At 38.0% G+C, this 23,439-nt stretch overlaps 1 protein-coding gene across 12 annotated transcripts in view; it reads left to right on the top strand.

Moving 5' to 3' along the window:
* Positions 1-23,439, top strand: part of CCDC57 (coiled-coil domain containing 57) — a 59,208-nt gene that overhangs the window by 11,046 nt on the left and 24,723 nt on the right. For 10 of the 12 annotated variants that reach the window (XM_026113132.2, XM_026113133.2, XM_064503880.1 and 7 more), the window contains 8 exons: positions 5,278-5,688; positions 10,318-10,426; positions 12,802-12,903; positions 14,499-14,656; positions 17,112-17,312; positions 19,120-19,278; positions 19,817-19,979; positions 20,677-20,808. In XM_026113132.2, the coding sequence (XP_025968917.2) occupies positions 5,297-5,688; positions 10,318-10,426; positions 12,802-12,903; positions 14,499-14,656; positions 17,112-17,312; positions 19,120-19,278; positions 19,817-19,979; positions 20,677-20,808 (1,416 nt within the window). In that variant the 5' untranslated portion in view covers positions 5,278-5,296. Of the gene's footprint in view, positions 1-989; positions 1,240-5,277; positions 5,689-10,317; positions 10,427-12,801; positions 12,904-12,948; positions 13,087-14,498; positions 14,657-17,111; positions 17,313-19,119; positions 19,279-19,816; positions 19,980-20,676; positions 20,809-23,439 lie in introns of those variants that run through there. The other 2 variants (XM_026113131.2, XM_026113137.2) reach the window with 2 other exon arrangements.

The following is a 23,439-nucleotide window of genomic DNA, read 5'->3' as shown; positions in this document are numbered from 1 at the left end:
GCCATAATTATAAGTCTTGCAACATTCAGGTTTCTGAAAGGTCTTTCCTTTGATGGAGCAGTTTGTATAATACAGAAATCTGAAAAAGTGAGAGAGCATTACAGGAAGTTTGCCTCATGACTTCCAGACAAACAAGTCATCTAGCGTGACTAAGGGAAAATCATGCTTTACATCCTGTTCATGTGTTACATCTTCCTCAGCCTCACGTAGACAGTTCACTGAGTACACATTGCATCTTAGTTTGGGCACAGGCAAAGTCAGGGAGGAGTATAACCTCTGTTTTAATTTATAGTTACTTTTTAAAAGAATTAAATGCTCTGGTAACAGAAATTATTTTTCTGTATTGCATAACCTTGTGTTTCTGTTTGCCTGAGCTTACATGCTATGGGCTTTTTAAAGCTTTTCAAATGATATAATGGGGGCTATGAGAGAATGGGAAGTTTGTTCTGTGTATAACCCTTCCAAACAGCTGTACCTGAATTGGGCTAGGACCTTCTCTCCCGCTCTGGAGCAAGGAGAAATTATTTAGTAATCCACAGTCTGATGAATGAATGATATGGGAAGTCTGATGAATGAATGGTATGTATCGGTGAACAAGAAGATGAGATTTGAGGGGATGAAATAGGTGCTAGCTGTGTTTTGGGAGAAGGGGATAATATTAAAAGAGTGTAACTAAAAAAGGGTTTGTACACCCTTACACGGTGTGGAGGAGGGACTGCTATCTGTTAATGGAGAGGATAAAATGTGATAAATATAAGCAAAAGGACACAATACTAGGTGAGGGAGAATGAATGCAGCGGGAAAAACGGGAAACACTAGTTTGTTGAGCAAGAAGGGGAGAGGAGGGGACTAACTGGCGATCTAACGCGGCTGGAGCGGGAGGCAGCTCGAAGCCGCCGGACTGCTGGTCAGCTCGCCTGGGAGGGGGCCGGCCCGGGGCGAGTAAACGCCTGTGGAAGGCGGGCCGCGGGCCGGGGAGCGCTGATTGGGCGCGGCCGTGGTTCCTATGGGGACGTGCCCCGCTCGGGGCCGAGCGTCGTTCGCCGCGGTTTCCATGGAGACGGGGCCTACAGCCGCGAGCAGGCGGACGTGCGGCTCGGGGCCGGGAGGGGCCAGCCGGGACTGGGTTACTGTGCGGCGTCTTCCGGAAGGTGCTCCAGGCCCCTTCCTCACTGTAGTGCAGCTTGTCCTTCAGAGCCCCCCGACACAGCACCTACGCGTCTCGCCCCACCATCCCAGGTACTCGTTGTCTTTTGCTCCCTTCTTGCTGATAGGCACCCTCCATCTGCTGCCTCTGAGTCCTAAGCATTATCTTCTGAAGCATTATCTTCTGCCATGGTGTGCTCCTCTCTACTACCTACTTCAAAGGGACTTGCCCTCAACAATTCTCCTGCTATCTGTTCTTCTGTCTCAGAGTGTCTGTCCCTCTGGACCTGGGATCCGCTTCCTGCCTGCTTACCGTTGTCCCAGCGACGTTTTCTTTCCCTCCTCCCTGATTCTGCCTTTCTTTCTCTGCACTTAAATTGTATGACCCTCTGGTCCCACATGGTACCTGATCCCTGTCTTACCTGCAGCTGTCCCTTCCTCTCATCCCAGAGGATATCTGCTCTAGGGGACCCCATGTTGGTGCTCGTTACCCTCTGTCAGCTTTCCTGGATGCCCTCTAGGGTTTGTACCCATCTCCCAGTTCCAGGGTTAATTGTTTCTTCCCACCATACCTCGTCTCTTCCTTATGCAGTCCCCTATGCCTTCCACTCTTCCCCCATCCTGCATAATGGCAGAGCCTGACATCAGGCTATCATGTATCCCCCATAGCATAGTCCACCACATTTGTTGCCAGCTGTGCTGTCCTGTTTCTGTTTGACTTTGATCAGGGGTCCTATTACGTAGACATCCCAGGTTTCTTTTGTATGTATTTGGTCCTTATCCAACTTCTGCTATGTTTTGTCTGTTCTTACGAGAATGTATAATGCATGATGTATGATTGCCATTTGGTATGTCTAACCTTACTTGTAATTAGCAAAAGAGCTACTAACAGTAAGGAAAGAGATCTAATAAAGTCAGTGCATAATTGATACTAACTTGCGTCGCTAGTTGTCATCATTTTTTTCTTGGAACTGTGATGATAGAGTTTCCTTTTTTTTTTTTTTGTCAACAAGGCTAGGGTACAGAACCATTTACACTGTAGCTGTGTTGCTATTAGTCTATGCTGTTTGTCTCCTTATGACTTGCAGCAGAGTGAAACAGCTGTGATAATGCTCAGGTGGTCTTGGTTATGCCCATTACTACTTCATCAATAAAAACAATTTAGACTAGAGATACTTAATTGATACTGGCTGTGTGGCATTTTTCTTCTCATTCTCCTTTCTACGGTATTGAAAGGAACAGATGCAATAGCCGTTTACTAGCCTTACAGATAGCGTCCGTTATGTATATCTTATATTCTTGTTGCAGTAAGGATGTGTTATATGGAGAGGCAGGGAGAGAGAGAGAGGGGAAAAAAAAAGTACAGCTCCTTTATACTTTGAATGAGATTTGTAAGGCTTTAAACCCCTTTGACAAACTAGGGATTGTATGGAAGTTTAAATATTCTCAGCTATTACTTTGCATTGTTTTTCAGTATCACCATATTCTCTCTGCTTGAAAAGTGACTAGCTCAAACATGGCATCTAATTTCTTGCTGCTGAAGTAGGGTTTTAGTAATAACAGCTGTGAAATCTCTACTGAATCAGATGTGCCAATAGCTGATAACACACAATAGCGTTCAATTGTCCGTTATTTACAGCGGAGCCCTCATACTTGGTAAAATGGTGCTTTCCAGAAGCTAATGTAAATCCTGTTGGGCCCATGTGTGGGGAAATGGGAGTACTTATCAATCACCTCTTTCTGGATATGCTTGAGGTAACTGATGGGATTGTAGTGGGTATCTTTATTGTCTAGGTAGTATAGGTAAGCTGTGCTTGTTGTACGGTGGCGTCTCTCACATCTGTGCTGTTTTCTAGGTCATCTTTTAATGTCATCAGATTTTTTTTGGTTATTATTATTCCTTTGACTGTAAGACATCCAGGAGATGGGTACAACTTAGAGTTTAAATTACGTGCTGTGTTTTTCCATTATGGGACTCTGCGTGTGTGGATCATCTTCGAAAAATAACATATTTTCATCCTTTCTCACTCATATTTTCATATGAAATGAATGAATTTTATGTTATGTGTAACCCACACACCCTTCAGGGATACCACCCTTAATTTACCAATACAGTTAACTTAAATACTTGGGAAAAACTTATTTTTATAGGAAACTGCATGGTAACTTTTTAATTTTAAGATAGTTGTAGAGAGAGATTGCATTACAAATATCTCATTTTCTAACTACTTCTGTTCAAAAAGAAAGGGGGGGGGGGAGACCAGTTCGATAATTTCAAGGCTGGATAATAGGCTGGAAGTGTCTAATGTCTTGTCTAATAAAGTATTTCTAAGTTTTGCTTATGAAGCATGTGCCAGGTTTTTTTTTAAAAGGCACTTATGAAATTGTTTCAATACTGTATTGAGTATAGACTGAGGACAGTTTCTTTCAGTGCCTTTAGAAATAGAGTTCAGAAACAATCTCATAAGCACTTAATGACAACATTTTGTATCTTTTATATATTTTTGATCAGAGAAAAAACAAATGTCAGATTTAGTTAATATTTTTAACTGTGGTAGCTGTCAGATGGATTAGGAGCAACAATAGCTGAAAGGAAGCTATCTTTCTGTAGCGTTGTGTGCTACAGGCAAAGAGACAGTACTGCTTGTGAATATCTGGTATGGTGACTTTTACAGAAAATATGTGTTTCTGCCTACCTCAATGAAAAAGATATTATTCATACTATTTTCATACCTTATTTCAATTTGAAGATTACCAACAACAAGCATAATCCAAAGAGAATACATGCGCTAATTGCCTTAAGGATAAATGTAACAGTCAGATCTAGGCAAGCAGAATTAAAAGACCACTAGACAATTGTGTCCTCTAACAGTTTGTTATTCAGTGTGCCTGAGAAAAACAAGGTTGACTTCTATTATGCTTGTCATTTTCAACTATCAGAGACTCATTTTCTGACCCTCTAGAATTAGTTTTGTCTAGTCTGCGAGAAAAATGTTCTTCAAATTGTGGCATTCTTTTGCAGGAGAGATGCTGCATCACATTTGCTGATCTGGAAATCTCTTGCATTTAAAGAGATTAAAGAGACACTGTTTGAAAGGCACGCTTGTCTGATTTGTTGTTCTCTGTATCCCTGTGCTTATCCAGACAGGATTGTCTACAACTACTGACACAGAATAATACTGCACTGTGAGAGAAGCTGTATTGGCTCCAGAGATTTGGGAAAATGCCCTGAGCAGAGATTACTTTTTTTTTTTTTTTCCCCCTTTTGTTTTCTCTCTCTCCATCGAAGTGTATAGGGCATCTCTTAGAATCAATGGTTATTCTTGTACACAGTTTATAATTAGGTATGAGGCAGATGCGGATAGTAAGTAATAGGTGGATGTGAAGCAGATAAAGGAGCATGTGGCCTCCATGTTGTTTTTTTCTTTAAAATTAAAAAGATGCAGTTAATATGTTACTGAAATACAGCTATTTCCTCATACCTGTTGGGCTTTCTGAAAAGTGACTTTCAGATGGATTTGATGGAGGACAGAACAAGGAACTTTGTCGTCCATGGTTAGGAAGTGATGGGGAGGGGGTGACAGGGAAGTGTGTTGAGATAATTGTGGGAAGAGAAGACAAATGGGACAGAGAAATTAAAATTTTAATAGATAGAAAGACCAAATGGGCAGTGCAGTATGAGACAAGGCTGAATTGTGATTTGACTAAATTTTTCATAAATGTCTTCAAGAGAAGAGAAATACATGTGCAATTTACTGCTCTTCTCCCCTTTTGGGAGTATACTGCTCTAAGAATTTCAGTGGAAAGCACAAGATTTCTCTGAATGACTAGATCTTTTTATACTCCTGTTTTCCATCTGTATAAAAGGGCAAAGAATATTCTTCCACGTTGTAGTTTAGTGGCATTTAGTAAATAGATTGGAAAATTTTATCCCTTGATAATGCAGGAATGTAAATAAGAGAGAATTCTGCCTCTAGAAATTACTATTAACTACTGTTCCAGGAAATTTTAGGAATTAAATTTAATATTTATTGATAATCAATTATGCTATGCTGTAGATTGGGAGTGAGATGTTCGATTTGTCTTAGTTATCAGTCTTAACTTAATCTCTTCTATCATCTTTTGTTTTAGATTTATAACAGTGTAACAAATGGAAAAGGAACTAAATGAGCTACCTAAGTGGAATGAAAAAGAATGGAAAGAGCTACAGGCTTGCAAGTTCTCTTGTCAGAAGGCAACACTGCAGGACGTCGTAAAGCAACTCCAAGACATGCATGAAAAATTTAACAAATTAAAAGAAGATTTTGTCTATAATCTGAGAATTTTAGAAGAGAGAGATAAAGAGTTAGAACACTATGACGTCATGGTCACTTATCTGAAAACTTCTGAAAATGCTAAAAAGGCAGAGATTAGTGGTCTTAGAATTCAGCTAGATAAACTGGAGCAAGCACTTGTGAAGGAAAGAAAAAAACAAGAGGAACTTCATTATCACTATGAACAAAACCTTGAAGACCATAAATTAGAGCTGGAACAGTTTGGCAGGTGAGATGTGACTTCCTTAGAATGGTATGCAGGAAATGAGAAATCTAGCTTCTCTAGGATATGTTTAAATTGGGGTAAAGCAGTAAGATCATTTTTGAGCATGGGGATTTGATTATTTGTTCTGACAGAGGAACGCCTAGAGCATGAACAGAGTAAGGGCAAACAGAAGTGACTCAGGCCGTCTTTACACCTCCTGTATCTTGATTTTCACCAGTGACTTATCCAATGTCTGAAAATACTTTAGAGAAGGGATGACCTTAAGCAAAAGTAAGGATGCTGTTAAACAAACAGCATGCCCCTACATAATTTACAAGGGGTGTATGCTGGGGAGATGGTATGATTAGGGGAGACACATAGCGTGGGGAGCTGGAAAGGATTTGTCAGAAGAGGGACATTTTTTCCTTGGGGACTGAGGTGAATTTGAAACTGTTATAATATATGTCCCCTATGTGTTATATCAAGATACATTTGTCTACTGCGTATGCAAGGAGTTAAATGGTAATTTTGTCAACTATTATTAGTAATAATATCTAAGATTACTAAACGCTAATTGCTGCATTGTGCTGTGGACTCAACGTACCGTTCAGCCTTTCAATTATTTTAGGCTATTACAAGCTAACTTCTGTGATAGGAATTGGATTTGCGGGCTGTTGGATACGTCTTGTCCCACATTCTCTGATAGGCTTCCTTGCAGGAAATAAGTCCTTTGGGGCATATCCAGTCACAGGACCGGGATTTACAGCCTGTCTAACCAATTAAAAGATCAAGCTGGCCAAAGTAGTGCACTTACTGAATTTGGCCATTCTCAATGATTTTTATTTCTCTGTCTATACTTGTAAACCTTGGAAAAAGTATAAATGCTTATTTCTTGAGGTCTCTCTAAGTCTTAGTTTGTTTCTAATAGCGCTACTGTCTTCAGATATAATAATATCTTTGAAATTATTCTCTCTTTAATTTGATCACTGTGATAAAATGTTCCTGTTCAGACCGCATTTATAATGTAGAGATGGCTGGATTAGTTATAAATAACTTTTCAGTGATTAGAAGTGGTCTGGGCATGTTAGAATTTCTCACAGGCAACTGATTGATGTTACCATCGTTATGGAGCATATGCAAATTCATTTAAAGCCAGTGCAGGAATTTTATGTGGAATATATCCTTTGGGGATGGGAGGAGGAGTATGAAGCTCTTTCACCCAGCATTGCCTCTTTCCCAGGCTGAGCTGGACTCTGATTCCTGGGCTGTACAGCAAGTGTTTTTCTATACCTCACTTGTTTATTCCACAGCTCTCCAGGATGAGGCAGATCAGAAGTACCTATCTGGACTGCACTGAGACAGCACTTCTGTTATACTTTCTTTATGTGCTTAACTGTTGGGTATGGGAGTCAGATCAGTTTAGCTGATGTGTAAATTTAAAAGCAAAATGAAGCAGAGTGTGAAAATGAGTCTGCATTTAGCTATTTATGACTATCCAGTTCTGGTTTGCAATTGTATCTATGTAGTTATCGTATTATAAACCTTACCTAAACAAATACAGCAGTCATCCAGCTATATAAAATAACTATGATATAGAGTTCTAAGTGATCAGAAGATTGCATAACTGCAATTATCAGTCCAGGTCTATTTAGCCATTAATATCTACACCAAGTCTGTTGAGTCTTGAAGGGATACGTCCAAAGTTTGAAAGGTTCATGCTGCTGTTGCTGTACTCACTGGTCACAGTAGCAGTATCAGCTCTTTGAATTTGTTTGAAATGCTGGTCTTACTGTATTGCAGAGAGATGTTTCCTTGATAGCACATAAAAACATTTGGGGCAGGGGGTATGGAGCTGCTTCTATTTTTAAATGTAAGAAAACATGTCTGAAAGCACAGATATCTGCTGAGCAGCTATTACTTTGCATTTTCTTCTTATGCAACACAAATTTTGGGGTGGTGGTGGAGATGTCTCTTGTATTTAAGTGCAAGTTTTGCACCACTTTTCAGTGGATCATCAGTATCTCATATGCAGCAGTAACTGTTGAAGTATTTGGGGGGGGGGGATGACATATACTGATGTAACTGGTTTTGCTTGAGAGAGAACTGTTTCAGATAATGGATCAAGTTTTTTGTTTATTAAATTCATAATGAAGGGATTTGAGGCTTTTAACTTCTTTTTTTCTTTCTTTCTCTTTCTATAAGCTTACATTTCCAGACAAATTATTTAAATTCATTGTGTATCATCAGGGACCTGGGGCCTTTACAGATCCTTCATGTTCTCTTAATCAGTCTCCAGGCTTATAAAGATTAAAACAAAAATAAAGCTCAAAAATCCAATTGTAGATACTCTTATGATGTGTTTCATGAAAGCAGTTGATGTAGGGTATGGTCCAAGTAGGCTAAGCCAATATAGTGGTGATCCATATATCAAAAAGTTTAGCTATTAAAAGCATGACTATTCGACTTTTTTTGCTAATTCTTGGCTTCTCTTACTATGTTATAAAGGCCTTTCTAGAATCAATGGCTGATATAAAGAAAAGGGGAAAAATTGTTTCCTGCCTTAACTTGCATAAAGTAAGTTATTACTGGATTATTGGAGTGGTGTCCAAATCAGTTACTGCACCTAACAGTGTACCTGTTTCTACCTGGTTTTGGTTGGATGTTGATTTTCATTTGTAAAGCTGGATGTTCAATAACAACTGAAAAAATAAATAAATAAAAACCCTTGCAACTCTGAAGTTCATCTTTCCATTTCTATTTGGAAGAGTAGGGTTTTTTTCTGTAATGGTTATAAATACAAATGGATAGGTTTATGGCGCTTCCCTCTCTCTCTGACTTTTTATGCATCGCTACTCAGCAATGAAAGTTTAGCGTTATTAGTAAATATCATCATCCCTAAATTCCAGCTCTGTTACTTGGTTATGCCTCAGTTCTGATGCCTATATTTTTTCCATTGCCCTTTGCAAAATGCCTCATTGCATACTCCTCCTTTTGTCTCACTTACTTTTCTCTGCAGATTCTGTATTTCTAGTGCTTTTTGCCATGAATTGGGTCAAGTGGCATTCCTCCCTTACTCATTTCTGAAATATTCTAAGTTCCATTGTAGCAGTTACATTTAGCAAGCCAGTTTGAGAAGCAGGTGGTGGTTGGATTGTATAGCTTGGTTTGTCTCAAACAGACACTGAAACTAATCCTCCTGCCTTCTGAATAGAAGGCTTGGTACATGAAAGTATAGAATGATGCATTTCAAACAAGACTTTCAGAGAGAAATTATATCCTGAATGTACGTATTCATACAGCTTGAAGGTTTATAAGCAAAGTTAGAAACTGTCTGCCCTGCAGAGTGATATTGTAACTCTACTGGCAGTGGAGGTTGTGTTAGGACAAGTTCTGTTCAAGTCTGCTGCTGCCAATCTTGCATATTACCATGCTGACCTTTTCTGTATGCTCACTAAGAGAAGCTCCTTACCCGTCTTGACTGTAGCCAGATTTTGTGTCTAAAATGCCCTACCAGTAGGTTTCACAGGAGATGATAGTATTGAGAGAAGATGCAGCCAAAAAAAAAACCTCTTCTGGGAAGTCATTATGGCTAGAGTCTATGGAGATAGACAGAAATATGTGGGCTTTTCTTTTCTTTCCTTTTTCTTTTTTTCTTTTAACCTATAATTAGTCCAGATTATTTTGTTCTTAAGTGATTTCTGATGAATCCTTGTTGTTCAATAAATAAAGGGGGCACAAACAAATGCATCTCTAATATAATGTGAGGTCCAACAATTTAAACAAAAAAAAATGTTATATTTTCATTCTGCTGCTTGCCAGAATGTAGCTTTAGTCAGAAGAGTGCTTAAGAGTCACACTGGGTGACAAATTCAGCGAGCACCAAGATTGATGCTACAACTAATAGATTGTACAGGATCTCTAGAGGTATCACCAAAGACATAGCAGTGGGATTGAAGAGCAGGTATTATCTTTTGACTTTGGCAATATATACTGTTCCAGAACTGTTGGAGAGCAGGGGATAGGGGAAAGACGTGGAGAGTGACTTGAATCGTAGAAAGCAATTAAGTTGGATTCTTAGGGAGCTTCACCAGTGAACATTCTCTATGATGGGCTGAGGAGGAGATTATACGAGAGTGGGATAAGCCTGCACAGAAGACAGTGTCTAGTAAGAGTGCTGTTCAAACCCTAGTGAAATCCGATGGCTGGGAGTTGAGTAAGTGACACATGCTGAAGTTGAAACAATACTCATTCTTTTTTCATAAGGGAAATGAATAATGGACTAATTTGCCAAGGGCTATGATATACTCTGCATTGCTTGACCTTTTTAAATTGAGACTGAACATCTTGGAAAAAATCAGTAGTAAGTTTATATACTATGTTAAAAAGGAGATTGAGCAATTAAAACAACATGATCCATTATGGTCTAAATGGTTTGTTCACTTCTTATGTGCATGATAATTTAAAAATAGTGATTTCTAATGATCTGTAGTAAAAGGAAGGTTTGTTTGCTTTTTTAATGGTGACTGTTCCTTTAGGAACTTGTTGCATCTTGTATTTCTAATTAAGTCTTTCCAATGGTAACACTTCTCTCCACAATGCATGCCTCTTTTGGAGACAGTCTTTAATGTAGTGTTGTTTTATTTTTGTTTATAGCTCCAAGAACAGCAACATAGGTCATCAGTGTGAGGACTATGTGAGCCTGAAACATGTCATGGAAAGAAAACTCCAAGAACTGGAAGGAGAGCTTGCTGGTCAGAAACAGGTATAAAAATATGCGAAAACAATGTTGTGTTAGGGCGCCACCTAGCAATCTATCCTTTCTTACTAAAATGCTCTGGTTTAAAATAGTTGTATAAACTTTTATTTTTGCCTTTTTATTTAAATTAACGAGATGTGTGATGACAGTTTAGAGCATGCTTTAGATTTCTAGGTATTACTTAGTGTTTGTGTAGTAGCTGTTGCTTTACTTATCTGGCAGCTGCCACTTGTGAGGAACTATCAAGAATGTGTTTAGTAATCTGAGATCGTGTAAGATTCTTTTAAGTATGTAGACAGCACAGTGCTAAGTTTGTTAACCTTGAAACTTCAGCAAAGGGCAGCATCTAGAAATCAGAGGCAGCTTTAGGCAAGATGGGTAGATAAATGTACTTTGTGTGTCATGTTCCTGATTACAAGAGGGTTTTTTTTGTTTGTTCCCCCCCCCCCCCCCCGCCTCTTGTATTGCTATCATCTCATCATAAAAAGATAGTCTGATCAACTGACAGGGAAATCTTAGCTTCAACTGCAATACCTTGTGGGGGGCATTCTACAACCTTTATATTGTAAAAACTTAAAAGAGCAACAAATCTTCCCTCCATATTTTTATATAAAAATGTATTTATGATACTAAAATTACTTTTTTATGTTTTTACATGTCTGTGCTAATCATTACCATTAGAATGGCTAATTTTTGGTCTGTCATCCAAACCAGTATGTATAATATAAATTGGAGAGGTAGGAGATGTTGCTATGCAATTACAGCTTGAACCTACTCAACCAAGCCTGCTTGCCCTCACAATGATAGTCCTGCTGAAACAGCTCATCTTTATCTAGGAGTCTGTCACCCACTTGCTTCCCAATGATAGTTTATGAACCTGCCTTAGGGAGTATGAGGACTTTTCACTTGGAAAACACTAGATAATTGGCTTAATTTAGAAGTTATCTTTGTGTGTGCGGTTAAATTATGATGATAAAACTGATTATCTGCTGTTCCCTGGGTATAAGGGCATGTCATCTGATGCACACTATTTATGGTAACTTTTTTTTCCATTCCCCTTAATCTAACACAGTATATTGCATCAGCTAGCCAAAATCTCCTCTTTTGACCTTTTGTCCTCTTGCTTTTAAGTCTCAATCATGAATCATCAATTGCAATCCTGGAAGTAGTATCTCTCAAACATTTTTAATAAATAACATTTAATAATAAACTTTTTTTAATACTTCACCATTTCAACAGCTGTACAGGCAATGCAAGAGAAAGTCTTTCCCATAGCTTCTTCTCTCCCAGCAGACCTCTTGTCAATTTGCTACCTCCAATATGAAAATACAGTGGTATTTTTCATGCCACTTTTCAGAACGGCTTTAATTTTTTTAGCTTTTTAGTAGGTCTAGAAATATTCCCTTTAAAAGCATTTTGACTGCAGCCAAAATTTTCCCTACTCATAGCAGTGGATTGTCTTGCTTAACTTGAACAAAAAGCTTAGATCTGGGTTTATTAATTTCTATGATGTACTTTTACCATCTTTCTTGTGTAGTTTGGCAGTGACCGTTTTTTGTCCTTTAGTACTGTTCTTATCGTCGTTCTGCAGAAACGGGAAAACAGTGAAATTGTGAAATGTTTATCATTGATCACACACACACACACACACACACACAGGGTGTGTTTGTAAGAAAATGGATGTCCTAACTGCTTGTAATAGATTGTACATAAAAAATATCTATATCCCTTTATGTGCTTACAGCATGTACTACTCTTGTCAGCATACTTTTAACTCCTGTTAATACTTGTCATTTTATATTTAAAATCTTCCTTAAAATTGTGACAAACAGGGCTGAAACAACTTCGTTCTGTTTCTTTTTGTGGAGTCCGAGATAGCCCAAGCCCATTTGCTATCTGCAAATGATATGGTTTGTTTCTGAATAATGTGCCTAGTTTAAAGGAGAAGAAAAAAAAAAGCTCTTAGTAGTGGGGGGAAGTTGCACTTCCCTGCTCATCTGAGAGTTGAAAGAAAACACAGATATTTCCATACTGTCAGTCTTTGTACTGTAAATACTAAGATGTCTGTATAGGAATTGAGCTTTAAAGTCTATAAGGTTTTCTTTCAAATAAGTTATTTTTTCCCTATTGTTATGGAATCTGAGCTTATTTTACAGAGGATGCCATTTTGCTGATGTATTTCTTTAAATTCCCCTTTGCTGCAGAAGTTGTATTAGGGGAACTAGCATAGACTAGATGGTAGATTTCATTTAGGACGTTCTGTTCCTCATTAGAGCAGAGAAAAATGGTGCAATGATTTAAAAAAAAAAAAAAGTGACAATACGATGTTTCTCCATCAGGATTACTGTATTAGCATTACCTATCTGTTGCTCTCATTGTAGGAACTTCTAGCTGAATTTGATGCGGAAATGAAAAGGCGAGAATGTGAGTTTCAACAGCAGACAAACAAAATCGGTAACTTAGTTCTGTCCCATGAAGTTAAAGTAAGTTTTTCCTTAGCTGTTATGCTTTATTCACAGAGTGAATGAGTTTATTATAATCTCAAGTCACTCCTGTGTGAAATGCATGGAAAAATGATGCTCCTGTTTTTTTTTTCCTTTTGTTTTTTTTCCTCCTCTTCCACGTGTGTATTGAACTACTTGTTTCCAGGACAGCAGGAAGCAGAGGTACTTGCAATGTGCATCTGAACTTCATTCACAGTTACCGTGCTTTTTCCCTACATAAGCAAAAGTTTTGTCTAGGTCCTTGATGGGCCTGTCTCATTCTTATAAGACTGGTAATAAGGAAATCACTCTTCCAAAATGTGTATTCTCTGCTTGTGCATTCTTCACTGATAGTCAACATTACTTGGAATATTTTGCTTGTTTTACTCGTTTCAGTTGTGATTTAACTAATGGTATAGTAATTCAGCAAACCAAAATGTTTAGAGGTAAAAAATTAATGTTAAACCAACTGATAGCGTTGGAAAAATGCTATGCCTAAAAGTTTGTCAGCTTTCTTCCAGCTGCCTTTCTTTTTTTTTTTTTTTTTTTTTTTTGTCTAATAAAATAAATTGCTTCTGACTGCAAACTTTGCCTTGCCAAAGGCTTATTAGGAAATTAAAAGGTTGCCTGGCCATTAGTGGTGTCTGTGGATTCCTACATGTTGAATGCTGGTACAACCGGAGTTTGTTTCTGGATTTATTTTCTCGCTTGTCCTGGTGGGGTTTTCTTTCTTTTGTTTCAAAGACGCTGCTGTAGTAATGGACATAAAAAAGACTTTATCTTACTGCAGTCTTGGCTATAAAGATTGCAAGACCAACTGCTGTTAACTTAGTATGAACAAAGCAACTGCATGTGTACTTATTAAATGTAAACTTACATATGCTATTCCTTACTGTGTAGTATGCAATGTTATCTCCGATAGTACTTCAGAAGGAACCTTTAATTGTTGTAATTCTCAGACTTGAGTGCATGGTTAGATATGTCTGATACTGTTTCTGTCTCTAACACTGTGCAGTTGCATTTGAATGTAATAATTCTCAGTACTCTTAGTGCAGTAGATGCTGTAACATCTTTTTCTTTCTTTATGAAACGTATTGTCTATATTAAGTTATATATCAAAACTGCTATTTGTAGTTGAATTAGTGGTGGAAGTTTTAAGCAGAAGGAGAGCTTATCTGCTGTCATTTTCCCCATGTATTACTGAGGCAAGCTGTGGGAGAAACCAAGAAGTCATTGAACACAAACTGTGTGAAAGGAACTTCAGGAAGATGTAGGAAAGGCAGTATGCAGGATTAATGTTGGCATAGATAATAGTTGTAGGAAAAGGATACAAAATGAATGTTTAGAAGTAATATGGAAGTTAAAATAACAGCAGAGGTTATAACTTATGAGGAGGATGTTTTAAAGTGTTTTTGTTGCACTAAAATTTACACCATTCAAATTGAATACTTTAAATAAATATAAATTTTGTTTGTTTGTTTTCCCTGGAGCTGTTATTAACATTTCAACTGTGAAAGGGCTCTGGACGTCTTTAGAATTAAGTCGTATCAGGGACCAATTAGAATTCTTGAGTCTTATTCTCCTTTTTTTTTAAGGTTAACCTGCTGACGAAAGAACTAGAGGTCCTGAAAGAGGCTGGAATGAAAGCTGCAGAATCACTGCAAAGAGCAGAAACAATTAATTTGAAACTGGAGAAAGAGATCAAATTCAAGGATTGGAAATTTAAAGATTTTGTAGCTGTGAAAGATACTCGGTATTGTACAAATTTGATTATGATCAAAATAAACTGCCTTTCAACTTTATTCTTCTTCACACGCTCTTTAATAATAGTAACAGTTTCAGATATATATAAACTAATTCATCTAGTAATATCCACTGTTGCAACAAAAAGAAGTAACCCTTGGTATTATTTGCTAAGTAGCATGGATTTCAGATAACTTCTGATGCATTCTGTCTGGATGTAACCTGTCTCACTTTAGAACTTTTAAGATAAAATTTAATTTTTAATGGTTCAGTGTTGCCTTCTGCCTTTACTTAAAAAAAAATAAAAACTTTTAAAGGAGGCAGACTTTGAAAGGAATTAGAGATCTATATTGAAAATCTGTAGTTCAAGACTGGAGTTAATTACGCACTACATGATTTGCCTTTTTTTAGTTCAATAATGACAGATAGGATGGAATTAATTATTAGGTTTGCATACAACCAGCACTGACTCATAATTTAAATGTCTCAAGGAACTAGCACCGATATTTTTGTGTGTGTGCCTCTCAACTTTGGGGAGAAGTTAGTGTATAATTTCACTACTTAACCTGAGAAATTAGGATCCCTTGAATTGTGGATATTCTTATCTGAATGTGTCTAAGGAATCTGTATAACATTGGTTCAAATTTAAGACATTCATAATTCTATTTCTGTTCCTTCTGTTTATGTTTAGTCCTTTATATCCCATGGGGAATTAAGGAAACAGCAGCAAGAATTCTTGCAGCAAAAACCTGACTGAAAAATAGTAAAGATGCGTGTGTTTGGGTGCTGGCTTGTTCGTTTTGTTTTGTTTTTTAATAGAATGAGTACCTTATAGTCTTTCTCCACCCTGAGTTGCCTGAACTTTCCACTTTCCTATTTCTGGCTTCACTGTCCCTTTTTCCTCTTTGCTTCATGTTCCAGATTCTTCTAGCCTCTCCTACTTCTAGCCCCTGATTCTGGGCTTTGAATTAGTATGAACCACAAGCATTTCTGCTGTGTAAACTCCATTTGTCTTTAAGATTTCTGAGACATGCCAATAATGTGTTGTTATTGGGCCATATAATTGGCTTCAAACGATTAAATCCAAGGAAGGTCATCATATTTAAGAACTTGCATTGTGTCTACCAAAGTAGTAGTTGTGCATGACCTGTAACAAAGTTTTGGAGAAAACTCGCAGTTTCGGGAAGGAATTTTGAACGTCACAATTGTGACTTGAAGCTATTTTCTCATGCCTTTATGTGGAAAGATACGTGAGGGCTTTTACATGAAAAGTAAAATCTTCTACCTTCCTGTAAAAAGGGAAGGTGTGAGTTTGGGGCTCCCTTCCTTCCGAAGGAAAACCTCAACTATATTCATTCCGGTTTCCCTGGGTTGAATGGGGAAAGAGGACTCCTAATTGTTTTGCTGGATTTGACAAGGCAACTCCTGAACTGGAGAGCAGGGTCCCCAGAAGAGTGGGGATAAGAACTGAAGGCATGAACTGCTTGCTTCACCTAAATGCTATGAGGGAGGGTTGCATGATGCATAGGTATCAACAGACAAAAGTAACTTTTGACAGGAACTCAGGTGGCTGGCTGCTGAATGGAGGTTAAGTGCATAGCTGAATAACATGGCAATCTCTTTTTTAATTTTCTAGAGCTGATGTTTAAATAAACGTTTTTCTTTTTGTTTTGTTGTTTTTTAGGACAGAACAGAAAGAAGAACAGAAAAAGAACTGAAGTCTTACCTGTGTGTGTGTGTGTGTGTGTGTGTATTTTTTTTTAGGGAGAACAGAAAAAGAACTGAAGTCTTACCAGTATATTTTGGAAATTGCTGAGGGCATGCTCACGCATTTAATTTCCACATTGTTGGTTACATAATCGAGCCCTTCTACCTGACTTTATAACTTTTAAACGTCATTATCTGGGCTCTGAAGTTTCTAAATCTGGTTTTATTCTTTTCCCAATGTTTTCCAAGTTAGGATATAGGAATTAAAATGTCCTTCCAATTGTTTAATTAATGTGAAGAATATTTTTGGTATGGTATAACAGTATTTTGCATGGAAATAAAGGAGAGGTTCATGTGTTAAAATAGTAGCTACTCTATGAGCTATTTTAAAAACACCTTAATTTTTAAGGTGGTTCCGATCCTGTTGTTAGGTGAAATACTGTTGTTCTTTGTGCTAAGCACAGACTTAAAGCTCTGTGATAAACTGGAGCTAAACTCTTTGTAGTGGTATAAGAAAGATTCTGCCCCATCTTGAGTCCATCCAAACAGTGGCATTCTGAGTTCAAAAGAAAACAAAAAAAACCCTAACCTGTTCCCCTGACAAGCTGAGGTTAGTTTCTGTTTGCAGAGCTTCTGACAATGGTTCTCTAAATTTGCTCAAACAAAATTGATAAGAAAGTAAATCAACAGTTTGGAGGGAAAAAAATGCTTTGTGTTGCTTGACAGCTCACTTTATTCTGTTTCTCTTCATCTTCTAGGCATGAAGTACTAGATCATGCTGCCAAGGAAAAGACTGCAATGCCAGCTTCAGTGAAAGAAGTCCAAGTCAAACAATTACAAAACTTGGAGAAACAGATGAGGGAACTGCAAATGAGATGTATAAGTCTGGAAATGGAGCTACATAGAAGAGAACGGAGTCACAGTGCTTGCTTAAGAGAAAAAGATGCCCTTATTGGAAAGTGAGCTCCCTCATTTATCTTGTTTCCTAAGCTCTAATGAAAGTGTACACTATGTTGAGATAGCTGTTTGGTTTAACGTTACCCACTCATCTTCCCACAGTTGTTTAGGGGGACCCCTAGCTTGAAAAATGTCTATAGAAGTGTTTCTTTCCAGAGCTCTTTGATGACATCAAAAGTTGGGATAGTTTTACAAAAACTTGTTTCTCACTTTCCACAAAATATGACAATCAGAAGTGTTTTGGATTTTGGAAATCTCAAACTAGTTTTTTAAATTTGTGGAGTCTTACACAGAGGACTTTATCCTGTCTTAGTTGAAGAAGGATCAGTATGCAGCTGTTCGTCTAAGAGGTACCTACCCCTGTGTAACAGAAAACCTATTTACATCAAATATCTTTGGAGGTTAACGTAATGGCTATTTCTGATGTTTGTCTTTATTACTGATAAGCCTAGATTATGTTATCTCCAGACTACTGCTTCTTTCGAGGACTAACTTATGGTTGTGCCAGTGCAATTTCATGTCTAATCTTGACGTGTCTAAGGGCATTGAGAAGCATAACCTTTGAAATCTTGTTTCAAGATTGTCTAAAATGCCTGCCTGTCAATGCCATTTTAAATAGTAGTTATGTGCTAGGAGGCTTGGTGAGCTCATGGGCTTGGTGACGTTGTTATGAGACCTCATACCAGATCTGTGTATGAAGTGGTGTCAGACTGGCCTGTCACTGCCCTCCCCCTTCTATCTTCTCTCTCTCTCGGCAAGAATTGGTGGTTATTTTGCTTGTACTCCTTAGCCATTCAAGGCAGTAATAGTAAACTCTTAGCTTCTAGCTCTGTGTGTGTGTTTTTGGTTTGTTTTTTTTAATGAAAGAAGTAGTGCAATGGATATAAAGGGAATCTTATAATAAACTTTTTCATCTCCAGTCTAAGGCATATATTTAGAACTTACTCGAAGTAAAACTTAATTTCTGAACAAAGCTAAGATTCACTTTTCTAGAATGTAGATCCTCTGTTGCTTATCCGAGATGGATTCCTATTTTGTAAATGCAGAGCAGCAATGTGAACTCTTTCTCAGATGTTTGATTTGCTTGCCTGGGCTACAGTCTTCCCAACCCCCTCCCCCCCCCCCCTTTTTCTTTTTCTTTTCTTTTTCTTTTTCTTTTTCTTTTTTTTTTTTTTGCCCCTGAAGTTCTTACTTGCTATCCTTTGGTAGTGATACTGCTTGCATACAGACCCTTCAAGAAAGGTTCCGTTAAGTATAGAATATGTACATATATCTGGTAAAGCAGATGTGTTACCATATATGTAAAGCTATGACAAATGTAGGTCTAAGTAAAGTTATACTGTCTGAAATTGTACATGTATTATTACAACAAAATGTGTAGCAAAACATTGATATATTTATATAAGCATTAGTTACATGATTGATACCAGCAAGAACAGGCTACTCAAAGTATTAGCAAGAGAAGGAGCCGACATGGGAAAGAAAGTAGCTGGGAATCTAGAGAAGCAATAACATACCAGAAGAAGAGAGCTTCCTCCATAGCCAGTCTGTGAAGAGGCAACTGCCATTCCAAGAAGGCCACTGGAAACAAATCAAAGAATTGTCTAGGTGGCCTGCCTTTTACAGAACTGGAAATGCATGGTTTGTAATATGCATTTGGCTCATGAAAATGGAAGTCCCTCTGAGCTTTTAATTTAAAAGATGTTATTGAACAGTTTTACATGCAAGATTGCATCATATCTTTTGTTTATCATCTTAAGCAAGTATATATTCACATGGGTTTTGGTTTTGTTCTTTTGCTGGATATAGACTTAAAGAAGAACTTGTAACACTAAAAACAGGCTGGGATTCTCACCTGATTGAGATTTCTAAACAGTTTGCTTCTAAAGACTTCCAGATTCAATCAATGCATGAGGAAGAGAAGTGTTTGAGAGTACAGTTGGCCAAGTTCCAGGAAGATGCAGAACGGTAAAGAATACTTTGTCTAAAGTACCATTTAGAGTCAATTTTAAGATCGCCCTGAAGTCTTAACGTTTTTGTGTTGTAAAAGCCTTTGCTCAGTCCTAAGGAAGTTGAACCAGTCTTCAAAGACCTTAAGTTCTGAATATGAGATTTGTCTCATTCTGTGTACCTCCTAGCCCTTCTCTTTAGTTTGTTTGCAATTTACGCATATGCAGCAGACTTTGAGCTTAGCAAGTCTGCTCTGATGAACCAATAATCTTCTTTTCCTGCTTCCTAGCCCTTTTGTATCCTATTTCCATTATTAAAAAATCAGAAACATGGTTTGGATGGTTTTACTGAGAGCAGTATACGTTGAAGACTAGTTTATGCAGCTTGAGCCGAGATGACCTCTGAAGTTGACTCTAAATACCCATACAGAAGAGCACAACGAACAAGGCTGAGTGTTTTCTTGTTTTGGTTTTTTGTTTGTTTGTTTTTTAATATCTCAACATTTATTCTGCTGAAATCAACAGTAACACCTTCAGCTTTATTCTGTTTATCATAGGTATAAACAACAATTGGCTCTGGCAGCTGAAGGAGAACGGATTCTGGAAGAGAGTAAAGCACAGGAAGAACTGGACTGGTGGCAGCGCTGTGAGAATACTGAAAGAAATCAGTATCAGAAATCAGAGGATCTGATACAAAGCCCCTCTTCAGCAAGCCAGCAGGTCAAAAGATCAAACTAACTCTGGAAAACATCTGTTGCATAGAGAGTTACAAAGTTTCTTTCCGTCCTGGTGTTCCTCAGGGGAAGCATGATTTCAGTCTACTTTCAAAACCCTACTAAAGGTTAATTTTGTATTGTGTTTAGCAGGTCATCAAATGTAGCTTATCATAAACCAGAGTAATTCTCACGGACACTTCTAGCTGCCTTTTTTCCCTTATAATGAAGTCAAGACAGCCTGAGAGATGCTACCACATTTCTCTTGGCACTATAGCAGGAAAAGAAATATCCTTTCAGAGCAGCCACAGGCCAAAGAGACTTTCACAGATCATAGTACAGCTTAAATTCTGTCAAGGGAACAATATTAGCCACGTGGGGGGAGCTATTTTGTGAAGTGTACTAGCTGCTGTTTCTGAAAAAGGAAATGAAATACAGCATCAACATCTTTTTTTGCCCAGAGACTATTACACTGGTGTTTTGTTTTACCATTGTCTTCCGAAATGATTGTAGACATCAACAGGTGTAGCACGGGAATACATCTGAGAGATGAATCATTATCTGTTTCACAGCGTGGACTTGAGACAGGGAGGCCAAATTATTTTTCTGTGAGTGAGGTTTTTGACAGAGCCAAAAGGGATATACATCAGTTATGTACAGTCCCTGTCCTATGATCTAAACTTCCTCCTCCCTCCCCCCTCCAGGTTGAAGCTGATCTGCAGAAGACAGAATACAGGCTGCATGAAATGGAGACTGTTCGTTCTGCTTTCTCTGAGAGAGAACAAACAATCCAAGCACTTTGGAGTCGTGATATTTTACCTGAAGGAGAGAAACAGGTTAGACAACAATTACTGTCTTGGCTTGGATGGATTCACGATGAGATGACAACCCTATAGGGCCTGTTTCCACTGGACTTTTTGTAAGCAGTTCATCTGAGACATCCATTTAATTCAAAATATAGACCTATGTAGCCTGGAATACATATAGATTAGGTGTCACAGGATTCATTATGAGTCTGATCCTCTACATGCTGGCAAAAGGAGCAAACCAGATGTAAGAAAAACATTGCTCCAAAAAAAGACAATGCACTGTAGCGCTGTGGCACTTCAGAACAGGTAGAATTATTTTCTGGTGTGTTCCTGAGGCTCTTTGTTAGTTGAAATTCAGAGTAGATTTTGAAGTTGTAAAGCTAAAATTTTAACTGAACACTTTAAAAACAGATAATTCTGGAGATCTACTTGATCATTTGGGAGAGCTTTCTTTCTAATTTTGGTCATCATATTCCTAATTCTTTTGGCAAAGATGTATTAAGAAGAGACTTCTGTAAAGAATGAAAGTAGAGTGTACTCTGGTGCACCCTACTGGGCAGTTGCAGGTGATCAATAGTAGACTAGTAAGAATATATTATCTGATCTTGCTGATGCGAAAGAACAGTGTTAAGCAAACCTAATGTTTTCTGAATACAGAAAACAGTTTGAAGATACTTCCTGAAAACTGCTTTTAAATTAAAATAAAAAAGAGATAAGGGTAGACTGGTAGCAAAAAGTTCTTATGGAGCAGATTGCTCCAGTTTCATCTGAAACTGGACTTGATGCAAAAGTTATATATCTGATCATTCAAATACAAAGAGAATCATGGTTGGGGAAGGGTTCTTCTTTCACTGTAATCTTAACTGCTACCATTGTTGACAACACTTTGTTTTGATTGTCACACTTTTCTTTTTGTCATTAATGTACTTTGTCTCCATTTTTGACCTATAGGACATGTGGTACCCATCTCAGCAAAACCATTTTTGTCTCTGATTTATATGAAGGGACGTTGTTTAAAAACAAAACAAACACACCGAAAAAAGTGTTCTGACCTGGAATCTTTTTTCTTTTATTTTTTCTGTACAAAGTGAAATGTAAACAAACGCGGGCAGAATTGTAGTTAAAATAGACAATCATTGCAATGTGTTCTTCAAACTTCTTCCCAAAGAAACAATAGTGTGTTTGCTTTCCTCTGGTTCAGACTACTGGGGCAAGATAAGTTAGAAATACACACTGCTGTAGTATCCTTAGCCTACAGGTCCTTTCTTCAAGTTGGTCTGGGATCCTGTGAGAGTGCTAGAAATACTATGTGAGTCACATCCTGAAGACTTTAACTAAGCAACAGAGGCATGAAACACACCAACCTGGAAATTCTTCCTTGGAACTGATTCTGAGTATGACTTGGGCCATAGCTGCCTGACTGGGGCATACTAATACCATACAAATGCACAGTTAAGGACAGATTGCTTACAGTCGTTCTGTGCAGTTTTCCGGTCTTCTGTCTAGATCCTTTATCACTAGCAAAGACCCTGAACAGTTGTTTTTCTGGTTCAAACTTCAGTGGCTCACAATTATGTTGCAGATTGGTATGGAGTTCTGGGTCTCAAAATTCAGAACATACCTGGATGATGTACTGGTACCTACTGCTGCCTTTCTCTTCATACCTCTTCAACCTCCCTTTCCCCTCACCTCTTGAAGGGATTGTAAAAACAGAATAGGGATCTTTCACATCTTCCAGGTGACCCCTGTACTGTTAAGGGAGGAAAGAGCCACAGGAGAGAGATGGGCTGTAATACAGTCATTGCCCTTGTGAAAGGGAAGCTTAATTTGAGGGCCATTAGATTCCCAACTTTCAGATCACACTCCCAGAATAGCCTGATGACTGGGAAAATAAGGGGATTGCAAGAAGTAGGGAATGATGGAGAAGACTGAAGAAGGAGTAGTGTTTGAGGCTGTGCAAGGCATAAAGGGCAAGATTTAAATATTTTGCTGACCTGTCCTTTGTACAGGGCCTCGTGAATTGCTTTTCCCTCTCAAGAGGCAGGACTGCTGCCTTGCAACAATTTTGGGTTAGGGTTGAATAAAAACAGACAATTGGAACTTTTGGTCTCAGCAACATAAACTAGCAGCATTCACTACAAATATTCCAAACGCATTAGCCTGTTTTTCCTTTCTAAAAGCATCTCATCTGAGCTGTCTGTAAATCAAGATTCATTTAGTGACTATATTAGTCTATACTCCACAATTCCAGGAGTTTCTAATACTTCCGTTCCACATGGTATCTGTGTATCCTACAAGGCTGACAACAAGTGTTTCCAGCAGTTAGAGAGGATTTTATGGAATGGAACCTAAACTTTGCACTCTCTGTTTTGATGAAACCATCGTTATAACACACAGTCATTGGTCTAATGCAACCTCTTTAAAAATGTTGAAGTCACTAATACTTTGAAAGAAGAAACAGCAGAAGTAATAATTAATGTCAGGACCCTATCATGTATTTTTTCAATGATGCATGGATTCTACCAGGAAAAAAATCTGAGTATTGTATTGGAATTTCAAATGATCAGGAAATGCATTTACTAATTTCTGGGTGTTGGTTGTTGGGTAGGGAGGGGAGTGTTGTCATGTCTTTTCTTTTTTTTTTTTTTTTTTTTTTTT

Source organism: Dromaius novaehollandiae, unplaced genomic scaffold (assembly GCF_036370855.1).
Source record: "Dromaius novaehollandiae isolate bDroNov1 unplaced genomic scaffold, bDroNov1.hap1 HAP1_SCAFFOLD_80, whole genome shotgun sequence".
In the NCBI taxonomy this organism is placed as follows: domain Eukaryota; kingdom Metazoa; phylum Chordata; class Aves; order Casuariiformes; family Dromaiidae; genus Dromaius; species Dromaius novaehollandiae.
Note: the sequence above shows the minus strand (reverse complement) of the source record. Positions and strands in the feature narration are given on the sequence as shown.